Source organism: Heterodontus francisci, chromosome 5 (assembly GCF_036365525.1).
Source record: "Heterodontus francisci isolate sHetFra1 chromosome 5, sHetFra1.hap1, whole genome shotgun sequence".
In the NCBI taxonomy this organism is placed as follows: domain Eukaryota; kingdom Metazoa; phylum Chordata; class Chondrichthyes; order Heterodontiformes; family Heterodontidae; genus Heterodontus; species Heterodontus francisci.
In genome coordinates, this window is record NC_090375.1 from 6,122,232 (window position 1) to 6,135,544 (window position 13,313).

At 44.6% G+C, this 13,313-nt stretch overlaps 1 protein-coding gene across 10 annotated transcripts in view; it reads right to left on the reverse strand.

The window, feature by feature from the left end:
- The window catches only part of LOC137369700 (anion exchange protein 2-like), a 405,213-nt gene that overhangs the window by 82,727 nt on the left and 309,173 nt on the right, over positions 1-13,313 (reverse strand). For all 10 annotated transcript variants that reach the window (XM_068031052.1, XM_068031042.1, XM_068031050.1 and 7 more), the window contains one exon: positions 11,459-11,675. In XM_068031052.1, coding sequence (XP_067887153.1) covers positions 11,459-11,675 — 217 coding nt within the window. The remainder of the gene's footprint in view (positions 1-11,458; positions 11,676-13,313) is intronic.

The window sequence follows — 13,313 nt, forward strand, 5'->3', positions numbered from 1 at the left end:
CCCCTCTCACTTTGAACTCGTGACCCCTAGTAATTGAATCCCCCACTCTGGGAAAAAGCTTCTTGCTATCCACCCTGTCTATACCTCTCATGATTTTGTACACCTCAATCAGGTCCCCCCTCAACCTCCGTCTTTCTAATGAAAATAATCCTAATCTACTCAACCTCTCTTCATAGCTAGCGCCCTCCATACCAGGCAACATCCTGGTGAACTTCTTCTGCACCCTCTCCAAAGCATCTACATCCTTTTGGTAATGTGGCGACCAGAACTGCACGCAGTATTCCAAATGTGGCCGAACCAAAGCCTTATACAACTGTAACATGACCTGCCAACCCTTGTACTCAATACCCCGTCCGATGAAGGAAAGCATGCCGTATGCCTTCTTGACCACTCTATTGACCTGCGTTGCCACCTTCAGGGAACAATGGACCTGAACACCCAAATCTCTCCGTACATCAATTTTCCCCAGGACTTTTCCATTTCCTGTATAGTTCACTCTTGAATTGGATCTTCCAAAATGCATCACCTCGCATTTGCCCTGATTGAACTCCATCTGCCATTTCTCTGCCCAACTCTCCAATCTATCTATATTCTGCTGTATTCTCTGACAGTCCCCTTCACTATCTGCTACTTCACCAATCTTAGTGTCATCTGCAAACTTGCTAATCAGACCACCTATACTTTCCTCCAAATCATTTATGTATATCACAAACAACAGCGGTCCCAGCCCGGATCCCTGTGGAACACCACTGGTTACACGTCTCCATTTTGAGAAACTCCCTTCCACTGCTACTCTCTGTCTCCTGTTGCCCAGCCAATTCTTTATCCATCTCGCTAGTACACCTTGGACCCCATGTGCCTTCACTTTCTCCATCAGCCTACCATGGGGAACCTTATCAAACGCCTTCCTGAAGTCCATGTATATGACATCTACAGCCCTTCCCTCATCAATCAACTTTGTCACTTCCTCAAAGAATTCTATTAAGTTGGTAAGACATGACCTTCCCTGCACAAAACCATGTTGCCTATCACTGATAAGCCCATTTTCTTCCAAATGGGAATAAATCCTATCCCTCAGTATCTTCTCCAGCAGCTTCCCTACCACTGACATCAGGCTCATCGGTCTATAATTATCTGGATTATCCCTGCTACCCTTCTTAAACAAAGAGGGATGTAGTTCTGTATTAGATGGGAGTGGACTGAGAAGAACAACGTGAAATGCAAAGACAAGGTTATAAAGAGGTTGAGTAGATTAGGATTATTTTCATTAGAAAGACGGAGGTTGAGGGGGGACCTGATTGAGGTGTACAAAATCATGAGAGGTATAGACAGGGTGGATAGCAAGAGGCTTTTTCCCAGAGTGGGGGATTCAATTACTGGAGGACACGAGTTCAAAGTGAAAGGGGAAAAGTTTAGGGGGGATATGCGTGGAAAGTTCTTTACGCAGAGGGTGGTGGGTGCCTGGAACGCGTTGCCAGCGGAGGAGGTAGATGCGGGCACGATGGCGTCTTTTAAGATGTATCTAGACAGATACATGAATGGGCAGGAAGAAAAGAGATACAGAACCTTAGAAAATAGGCGACATGTTTAGAGAGAGGAGCTGGATCGGCGCAGGCTTGGAGGGCCGAAGGGCCTGTTCCTGTGCTGTAATTATCTTTGTTCTAAATGCATAAAATGTGGTGAATAAGGTTGATGAGCTACAAGCACAAATAGCAGTGTGGAAATATGATGCAGTGCTAATAAGGGAAATATAGCTTAAAAATGCTGAGGACTGGGCGCTAAAAATACAAGGATATAAAGTGTTCAGAAAAGATAGAGAAGGAAAAAAGAGAGGTGGGGTCACAGTACTGATGAGGGAAGATATTGCAGTGCTGGTAAGGGAGGATGTCCTTGAGGGGGCAAATACAAAATACATTTGGTTAGAGTTGAGAAGCAAAAAGGGTTTGATCACATTGCTAGGAGTATCCTGTAGGCCTCCAAATAGAGAGTGAGAGAGATAGAGGAGTAAATCTGCAGAGAAATCAGAGATGTACAAGAATTATAGTGGTGATATTGGGGGTCTCTAATTACCCAAATATTGACTGGGATAATGTTACAGTAAAGGGTAAGGAGAGGGAGGAATTTCTGAAATGTGTTCAGGAGAACTTCCTTGATCAGTATGTTCTCAGCCCGACTAGAAAGGAGACATTGCTGGATCTGGTGCTGGGACCAAGTGGACCAAGTGTCTGTCGGGGAGCACTTGGGTAAGAGTGATCATTGTATCATATGGTTTAGACTAGAATGCAGAAATCAATGAACGAAATCAGGTAGAACGTCTAGATTGGAAGAAGGCTAATATCAACGCGATGAGAAGGGATCTAGCCAGGGTAAAATGGAACAGATGCTTCACGTATAGACGAGGTACATTTCAACAAAGGCGAAACGTAAGGGATCCAAAAATAGGGCTCCTTCGTTGAGTTCAATTAAGTGTGCAGGAGGGCATGCCTGGAGCAGCACCAGGCATACCTCAAAATGAGGTGTCAGCCAGGTGAACTTACAACCCAGGACTACTTGCACGCTAAACAGTGGAAGCAGCATGCGATAGACAAAGCTAAGCGATCCCATAACCAACGGATCAGATCTAAGTTCTGCAGTCCTGCCACATCCAGTCGTGAATGGTGGTGGACAAGTAAACAACTAACTGGAGGAGGGGGGGGGGGGGCGCCCACAAATATCCCCATCTTCAATGATGGGGGAGCCCAGCACATCAGTGCTAAAGATAAGGCTGAAGCATTTGCAACAATCCTCAGCCAGAAGTGCCGAGTTGATGATCCATCTCGGCCTCCTCCTGAAGTCCCCAGCATCACAGATGCCAGTCTTCAGCCAATTCGATTCACTCCACGTGATATCAAGAAACGACTGAAGGCACTGGATACTGCAAAGGCTATGGGCCCTGACAACATTCCGGCAATAGTACTGAAGACTTGTGCTCCAGAACTTGCCGCGCCCCGAGCCAAGCTGTTCCAGTACAGCTACAACACTGGCAGCTACCCTGCAATGTGAAAAATTGCCCAGGTATGTCCTGTCCACAAGAAGCAGAACAAATCCAAACCGACCAATTACCGCCCCATCAGTCTACTCTCAATCATTAGTAAAGCGATGGAAGGTGTCATCGACAGTGCTATCAAGCAGCACTTGCTTAGCAATAACCGGCTCAGTGATGCTCACATTGGGTTCCACCAGGGCCACTCAGCTCCTGACCTCATTACAGCCTTCGTTCAAACATGGACAAAAGAGCTGAACTCAAGAGGTGAGGTGAGAGTGACTGCCTTGACATCAAGGCAGTATTTGACTGAGTACAGCATCAAGGAGCCCTAGCAAAACTGGAGTCAATGGGAATCAGGGGGAAAACTCTCTGCTGGTTGGAGTCATACCTAGCGCAAAGGAAGATGGTTGTGGTTGTAGGACGTCAATCATCTCAGGCCAAGAACATGACTGCAGGAGTTCCTCAGGGTAGTGTCCTAGGCCCAACCATCATCAGCAGCTTCATCAATGACCTTCCTTCAATCATAAGGTCAGAAGTGGGGATGTTCGCTGACGATTGCACAATGTTCAGCACTATTCGTGACTTCTCACATACTGAAGCAGCCCACATCCAGATGCAGCAAGACCTGGACAACATTCAGGCATGGGTTGGGCGGCACAGTGGTTAGCACCGCAGCCTCACAGCTCCAGCGACCCGGGTTCAATTCTGGGTACTGCCTGTGTGGAGTTTGCAAGTTCTCCCTGTGTCTGCGTGGGTTTCCTCCGGGTGCTCCGGTTTCCTCCCACAAACCAAAGACTTGCAGGTTGATAGGTAAATTGGCCATTAGCAATTGCCCCTAGTATAGGTCGGTGGTAGGGAAATATAGGGACAGGTGGGGATGTGGTAGGAATATGGAATTAGTGTTGGATTAGTATAAATGGGTGGTTGATGGTCGGCACAGACTCGGTGGGCCGAAGGGCCTGTTTCAGTGCTGTATCTCTAAACTAAACTAAATGTCCTGGGGGTTACCATTGACCAGAAACTGAACTGGACCAGCCACATAAATACAAAGCACAAGGCAGGAGTGTGATGGAATACTCTCCACTTGCCTGGATGGGTGCAGCTCAAGCAACACTCAAGAAGCTCGACACCATCCATGACAAAGCAGCCCACTTGATTGGCACCAAATCCACTACCTTCAACATTCACTCCCTCCACCACCATTGCGCTGTGGCAGCAGTGTCATAATCTTTCAGTCTTCCCTGGAAATGGGCAAGGTGCCAGAGGATTGGAGTGTGGCAAATGTGACACCTTTATTCAAGAAAGTGTGTAAGGACGGTCCTAGCAACTACAAGCCAGTTATTTCAACATCAGAGGTGGGTAAGGTTTTAGAAAAAATAATCAGGCAAAAAAAAATCAACAGGAGAGGTTCGAATTAATTAAGGATAGCCAGCATGGATTTGTAAAAGACAGATCATGCTTGACTAATCTAATAGAATTTTTTGATGAAGTAACAGGGAAGGTTGATGAATAGAACATAGTGATTATTGTTTATTTGTATTTTAAGAAAGAGTTTGATAAGGTACAACATAAAAGGCTGGTTAACAAAATTGAGGCTCATGGAATAGGAGTATCAGTGTCTAATTGGATAAAACATAAGCTCAAGGACAGAAAACAGTGAGCCGTAGCAAATGTTTGTTTTTCAGACTGCAGTATGGTCGACAGTGATGTTCTCCAAGGGTCAGTGCTAGGACCACTGCTTTTGTTTACTATATATAAATACAGAGCAGAATCTCAAAATTTGCTGATGACACCAAATTTGGAGGTGCGGCCAACAATGAAGATGGTATCAACCACCCACAACAGTTTATAGATAGACTCACAGAATGCGCAGACAAGTGACAGATGGAATTTAATAGACAAATGTGAGGTGATGCATTTTGGCAGAAGGAATAGGGTGAGACAATATATACTTAATGGCACAGTTCTAAAGAGTGTGCAGGAACAGAGGGACCTGGGGGTTCATCTGCATCGATCTTTGAAGGTGGCAGGACATATTGAGAGAGTGGTTAGTAAAGCATATGGAATCTTGGGCTTCATAAATAGAGGTATTGAGTACAAAAACAGGGAAGTTCTGCTGAACCTTTATAAAGCTCTGGTTAGGCCCCAAGTGGAGTATTGAGTCCAGTTCTGGTCACCACACTTTAGGAAGGATGTGAGGGTCCTTGAGAGGGTGCAGAGGAGATTGACCAGAATGGTTACAGGGATGGAGGATTTTAGTTACAAGATTAAGTTGGAAAAGCTTGGGTTGTTCTCCTTGGAGCAAAGGAGATTGAGGGGATTATGACAGGCTTAGATAAATGAGACAAGGAAAAATCTGTTCCCATTAACTAATGGCACAAGCACACAGGGAACACAGATGGAAGGTTTGAGCAAGAGATACAGGGTGAACTTGTTTCCACAGTGGGTGGTAATGACCTGGAATTCGCTGCCCACGAGGGTGGTGGAAGCGGAGACAATCAATGACTTCAAAAGTAAACTGGATGGCCACTTGAAAGAAAAGACTTGCAGGGCAAGAGGGATCGACCAGGGGAGTGGGACTGATGGAAAGCTTCATCGAGAGCTGGCATGGACTCGCTGGGCTGAATGGCCTCCTGCTGTGCCGTAAATGAGTCTGAGTGGTCAACCCCACTTATCCTGAGACTGTGTCCCCGTGTTCTAGATTCCCCTGCCAGGGTAACAACCTCTATCCTGTCAAGTCCGGTCAGAATCGTGAATGTTTCAACGAGATTACCTCTCCTTCTAAGCTCCTGAGAATATTGACCCAATTTACTCATCCTATCATAGGACAACTCTCTCATACAAACATACGAATTAGGAGCAGGAGTTAGCCACTCAGCCACTCAAGCCTGCTCCGCCATTCAATAAGATCATGTCTGATCTGATTGTAATCTCAACTACATATTCCTGACTACCCCCGATAACCTTTCACCCCCTTGCTCATCGAGAATCTATCTACCTCTGCCTTAAAAATATTCAAAGACTCCGCTTCCACTGCCTTTTGAGGAAGAGAATTCCAAAGACTCACGACCCTCTGAGAAAAAATTTCTCCTCATCTCTGTCTTAAATGGGTGACCCTTATTTTTAAATAGTGACCCCAAGTTCTAAATTCTCCCAGGGGGGAACATCCTTTCCACATCCACCCTGTCAAGACCCCTCAGGATCTTATATGTTTCAATCAAGTCGCCTCTTACTCTTCTAAATTCCAGTGGATACAAGCCTAGCCTGTCCAATCTTTCCTCATAAGACAACCCGCCCATTCCAGGTATTAGTCTAGTAAACCTTCTCTGAACGCTTCCAATGTATTTACATCCTTCCTTAAATAAGGAGACCAATACTGTACACAGTATTCCAGATGTGGTCTCACCAATGCCCTGCATAAATGACGCATAACCTCCTTATTTTGTATTCAATTCCCCTCGCAATAAACGATAACATTCTATTAACTTTCCTAATTTCGTGCTGTACCTGCATACTAGCCTTTTGTGATTCATGCACTTGGACACCCAGATCCCTCTGCATCTCAGAGCTCTGCAATCACTCACCATTTAGATAATACGCTTCTTTTTTTATTCTTACTGCCAAAATGGACAATTTCACATTTTCCCACATTATACTCCATTTGCCAGATCTTTGCCCACTCATATAACCTATCTATATCCCTTTGTAGTCTCCTTGTGTCCTCATCACAAGTTACTTTCCTACCTATCTTTGTGTCATCAGCAAATTTAGCAACCATACCTTCAGTCCCTTCATCTAAGTCATTTATATAAGTGGTAAAAAGTTGAGGCCCCAGCACAGATCCCTGTGGCACACCACTCATTACATCTTGCCAACCAGAAAATGACCCATTTATGCCTACTCTCTGTTTCTTGTTAGCTAGCCAATCTTCCATCCATGCCAATATGTTACCCCCATACCATGAGCTTTTATTTTCCGCAATAACCTTTGATGTGGCACCTTATCAAATGCCTTCTGGAAATGTAAGTACACTGCATCCAAAAGTTCCCCTTTATCCACAGCATGTCACTCCTTCAAAGAACTCCAATAAATTGGTTAAACATGATTTCCCTTTCACAAAACCATGCTGACTCTGTCTGATTACTGTGAATTTTTCTAAATTCACTGCTATAAAGTCATTAATAATAGCTTCCAACATTTTCCCTAAGACAGATGTTAAGCTAACTGGCCTGTAGTTTTGTGTTTTCTGTCTCCCTCCCTTTTTGAATAAAGGAGTTACATTGGCTATTTTCCAATCTAATGGAACCTTCCCTGAATCTAGGGAATTCTGGAAAATTAAAACTAACGCATCAGCTATCTCACTAGCCACTTCTTGGATGAAGTCCAGCAGAACCCACAGTTCCGACCAATTGCTCAGTACCACTTCCCTGGTGATTGTAATTTTGAGTTCCACCCTCCCTTCCATCTCTTGATTTACAGCTATTTCTGGGATGTTACTTGTATCCTCTACAGTGAAGATTGGTGCAAAATACCTGTTCAATTCATTTGCCATCTCGTTATTTTCCATTATTCATTCCCCAGACTTACTTTCTATAGGACCAACGGTCACTTTTAAAAACTATTTGCTCCAATCTTCTGACCTGCCACCCAATCCTTGCACAAGTATATGCTTTTTCTTTAAGTTTGATACTATCTTTAACTTTTTAAATTAACCACGGATGGTCGGTCCACCCCATGGAATTTTTCTTTCCAGTTGGAATGTATCTATTCTGTGGATTCTGAAATATCACCTTAAATGTCTGCCACTGCATCTCTATTGACCTATCCCTTAACCTAATTTGCCAGTTCACTTTAGCTAGCTCTGCTTTCATGCCCTCATAATTACCCTTATTTAAGTTTAAAATACTAGTCTTGGACTCACTCTTCTCTCCCTCAAACTGAAGGTAAAATTCAATCAATCATATTATGATCATTGCTACCGAGTGGCGCCTTGACTATGAGGTTATCAATTAATACTATCTCATTGCACAATACCAGGTCATCCCAGGGACCAATCTAGTGAACCTTCGCTGTACCACCTCCAATGCAAGTATATCCTTTCTTAAATATGGAGACCAAAACTGCACACAGTATTCCCAGTGTGGTCTCACCAAAGCCTGTGCAATTTTAGCAAAACTTCCTTATTCTTATACTCCATATCCCTTGCAATAAAGGCCAACATGCCATTTGCTTTCCTAATTGCTTGCTGTACTTGCATGCTAACTTTCTGTGTTCCATGTAAGGAGGGAGGAAGTGTTGGGTATTCTAAAAGGCATTAAGGTGGACAAGTCCCCAGGTCCGGATGGGATCTATCCCAGGTTACTGTGGGAAGCGAGAGAGGAAATAGCTGGGGCCTTAACAGATATCTTTGCAGCATCCTTAAACACGGGTGAGGTCCCGGAGGACTGGAGAATTGCTAATGTTGTCCCCTTGTTTAAGAAGGGTAGCAGGGATAATCCAGGTAATTATAGACCGGTGAGCCTGACGTCAGTGGTAGGGAAGCTGCTGGAGAAGATACTGAGGGAAAGGATCTATTCCCATTTGGAAGAAAATGGGCTTATCAGTGATAGGCAACATGGTTTTGTGCAGGGAAGGTCATGTCTTACCAACTTAATAGAATTCTTTGAGGAAGTGACAAAGTTGATTGATGAGGGAAGGGCTGTAGATGTCGTATACATGGACTTCAGGAAGGCGTTTGATAAGGTTCCCCATGGTAGGCTGATGGAGAAAGTGAAGTCGCATGGGGTCCAGGGTGTACTAGCTAGATGGATAAAGAACTGGCTGGGCAACAGGAGACAGAGAGTAGCAGTGGAAGGGAGTTTCTCAAAATGGAGACGTGTGACCAGTGGTGTTCCACAGGGATCCGTGCTGGGACCACTGTTGTTTGTGATATACATAAATGATTTGGAGGAAAGTATAGGTGGTCTGATTAGCAAGTTTGCAGACGACACTAAGATTGGTGGAGTAGCAGATAGTGAAGGGGACTGTCAGAGAATACAGCAGAATATAGATAGATTGGAGAGTTGGGCAGAGAAATGGCAGATGGAGTTCAATCAGGGCAAATGCGAGGTGATGCATTTTGGAAGATCCAATTCAAGAGTGAACTATACAGTAAATGGAAAAGTCCTGGGGAAAATTGATGTACAGAGAGATTTGGGTGTTCAGGTCCATTGTTCCCTGAAGGTGGCAACGCAGGTCAATAGAGTGGTCAAGAAGGCATACGGCATGCTTTCCTTCATCGGACGGGGTATTGAGTACAAGAGTTGGCAGGTCATGTTACAGTTGTATAGGACTTTGGTTCGGCCACATTTGGAATACTGCGTGCAGTTCTGGTCGCCACATTACCAAAAGGATGTAGATGCTTTGGAGAGGGTGCAGAAGAGGTTCACCAGGATGTTGCCTGGTATGGAGGACGCTAGCTATGAAGAGAGGTTGAGTAGATTAGGATTATTTTCATTAGAAAGACGGAGGTTGAGGGGGGACCTGATTGAGGTGTACAAAATCATGAGAGGTATAGACAGGGTGGATAGCAAGAAGCTTTTTCCCAGAGTGGGGGATTCAATTACTGGGGGTCACGAGTTCAAAGTGAGAGGGGAAAAGTTTAGGGGGGAGATGCGTGGAAAGTTCTTTACGCAGAGGGTGGGTGCCTGGAACGCGTTGCCAGCGGAGGTGGTAGACGGGGGCACGATAGCGTCTTTTAAGATGTATCTAGACAGATAAATGAATGGGCAGGAAGCAAAGAGATACAGACCCTTAGAAAATAGGCGACATGTTTAGATAGAGGATCTGGATCGGCGCAGAGCTCGGAGGGCCGAAGGTCCTGTTCTTGTGCTGTAATTTTCAATGTTCTTTGTTCTTTTACACCCAAGTCTCTCTGAACATCAACATTTCCAAGTTTCACGCCTTTTAAAAAAAAAATTCTGCTTTTCTATTCTTACGACCAAAGTGAATAACTTCACACTTCCCTACATCTGTCATCTTGTTGCCCAGTCACTTAACCTGTCTATATCTCTTTGCAGCCTCTCTGTGTCCTCCTCACAGCTTATATTCCCACCTAACTTTGTATCGTCAGCAAACTTAGATACATTGCTCTCTATCATACGAACATACGAATTAGGAGCAGAAGTAGGCCATTTGGTCCCTCGAGCCTGCTCCGCCATTCAATAAGATCATCCATCTACCCCCGATAACCCTTGATTCCATTGTCTCTTCGTCTATGTCAGTAACAGATTGTAAACAGCTGAGGCCCCAACACTGATCCTTGCTGCACGCCACGATTCACTGCCTGCCAACTTGAAAATGCCCCATTTATCCCTATTCGCTTGTTCCTGTCCATTAACCAATCCTCTATCCATGCTAATAAATCACCCCCAACTCCATGAACCTTGCGTATTAACCTTTTGTGTGGCACCTTATCGAATGCCTTTTGGAAATCCAGGTATACTACATCTACTGGTTCTCCTTTATCTATCCTACTAGTTACACCCTCAAAAAACTCCAATAAATTTGTCAAACAGAATTTTCCTTTAGTAAAACCATGATGACTTGTCCTAATCATACTGTTTACTTTGTCTGATCATAGCACGGTTTTCAAAATGCATTGCTAAGACTTCCTTCATAATAAATTCCAGCACTTTCCTGATGACTGATGTCAGGCTAACTGGCCTGTAGTTCCCCATTTTCTCTGTCCCTCCTTTCTTGAATGGTTCCCCATCTTAACCTCCTCACCCACTCGGCAGGCTACGGTTTGCCAGCCCACCCTCGGCTACCTGCCCAACTGGTCACTACATGTTTCATCCAAGATAGTGAGCGGAGGCAGGCTATTTCTCCATGGAAGGCATCACAGGACCCTGTCATTCTTCAATATCTACACACACTCACTCTTCAGGAGCTTCCAATGGAAGCTCACAGATAGCACGGGCCATGTTCACAAGTGAATGAACATTGTGGAGGGAACTGTGGATAGGGGCGTTGATTGCATACTGCTGGCAGAGTCCATGTGGTCAGAGGGATGGGTAAATGGGATGCAATGGATACACTAAGCAGGAAGGTTGGCGAGAGAGTAAGATGGGTCAGTTGTGATTGCTGCTGATAAGGATGCCGCGATGAGTGCCTCCATTGGTCCTTTGGAGAATACCGAGATAGGCACAAAGAGAAGCTGTAGGCTTATCCAAGCAGGAGTCAAGCCTGGGATGACAGAGGAGATTAGAAAGGTCGTGGAGTACTGAACAGTGTGGTAGGGAGACCCCAGTGATGTACTGACAGTACCGGGATCCCAGTGAGGAATCCATGTCTCAATCACAGGCAAGGAGAAAATTGGGAGAAAATTCAATGAGACTAATGCCCTGCACTTGCATTCAGTGGTCCAGTTGATGGATTTCATCAGAGGCCTACCTCGCTCTTCCTGATTCTTAATCTCCTTGGCCAGCACCTTGTCCTCTTTCGCCTGCCTCTTCTTCAGCATCTTGCGCTGGAACTGAGCAACCGACAGCAGCAACTCCTCCCCAGGAACGTCAGAGGGAGGAATCACTATACTGCTGTCCAGAAACTCATTAATTGCACTCAGCAAATCATTCCGATCGTCTGCCAGGTAAGCAGCTCGGTGGAAATTCTGTAAAACAAGAGCAGAGTGAGGCTCACAGTGTTATGACCTAGGCGGGAGGAGTACACTGTTTTTCTAGTTCCACTTCTGCACAGGTCACAAACATATATTGAAATGTTTACACAGTCACCGATATGGTCAATCATAGACTCTATTTTTATCCCAGAATAAAATACATCAACCAGGTTTCTATAATAAACAATATAATAAAACACACAGAATGAAATATGAAAGTTCCCTTTTACCTTAGCCCCTCACACACACACACAAACTGGTTAACCAAAGGAAGAGATTTTCTCTTCAGAGCTCTGTTACAAAAAAAAACAAAAAAGAATACTCGGGCCAAATACTTGCTAATTCTTGAAAAAAAAGACAGTTGGAAAGATGTCAGGTGTCCCTTTTTGCTTCAGCGTCCCAAATACGCGAAGACGGCTGTCGCTGGGACCTCTCTAGAACAGTTCTTCTCAGGCGACGCTGAAGATCAGTTTGGCAGGCTTTCCAAGAGAAATGCGACAACAGGGGTTTCTGGCAGGCTTTTCAGGAGAAATAAAGCATCAGTTTCTCTAATTCTTACATTTAATTCTCAGGAAGTTCCCAGAGATGGAAGAGGATGCTGATGGTGACTGCTCTATTGGCTGTTTTCACCAACTGGAAGCCAGGAGGAAGTAGCGGATGCTCTGAGGATCATCTTCAAATCCTCACCAGGTACAGGTGAGGTACCAGATGATTGGAGGTCTGCGAATGTTGTACCATTGTTTAAAAAGGGTGCGAGGGATAGGCCAAATAATTATAGGCCGGTCAGTCTGACCTCGCTGATGGGTACATTGTTACAATCAATTTTGAGGGAAAGGATAAACTGCCACTTAGAAAGGCACAGATTAATCAGGGATAGTCAGCATGGATTTGTTAAGGGAAGTTCATGTCTTACTAACTTAATTGAGTTTTTTGAGGAAGTAACAAGAAGGATTGATGAGGGTAATGCAGTGGATGTGGTCTACATGGACTTTAGTAAGGCATTTGACAAGGTCCCACATGGCAGACTGATCAGTAAAATGAAAGCCCATGGGATACAGGGGAATGTGGCAGGTTGAATCCAGAATTGGCTTCGGAACAGAAACAAAGGGTAGTAGTAGACGGATGTTTTTGTGAATGGAAAGCTGTTTCCAGTGGCGTTCCACAGGGCTCAGTGTTGGGTCCCTTGCTGTCTGTGGTATATATTAATGATTTGGTCTTAAATGTGGGAGGCATGATTGGGAAATTTGCTGATGACAGAAAAATTGGCTGTGTAGCTGATAGTGAAGAGGATAGCTGCAGACTCCAGAAAGATATCAATGATTTGGTTGAGTGGGCGGAAAAGTGGCAAATGGAATTCAATCCCGAGAAGTGTGAGGTAATGCATTTGGGGAGGGCAAATAAAGCGAGGGAATACACAATAAACGGGAGGATATTGAGAGGGGTAGAAGAAGTGAGAGACCTTGGAGTGCATGTCCACAGATCCCTGAAAGTGGCAGGACAGATAGATAGAGTGAAGAAGGCATATGGAACTTATGGCTTTAATAAATAAAAACAAAAAGTGCTGGAAATACTCAGCAGGTCTGGCAGCATCTGTGCAGAGAGAAGCAAAATTAACGTTTCAGGTCAGTGACC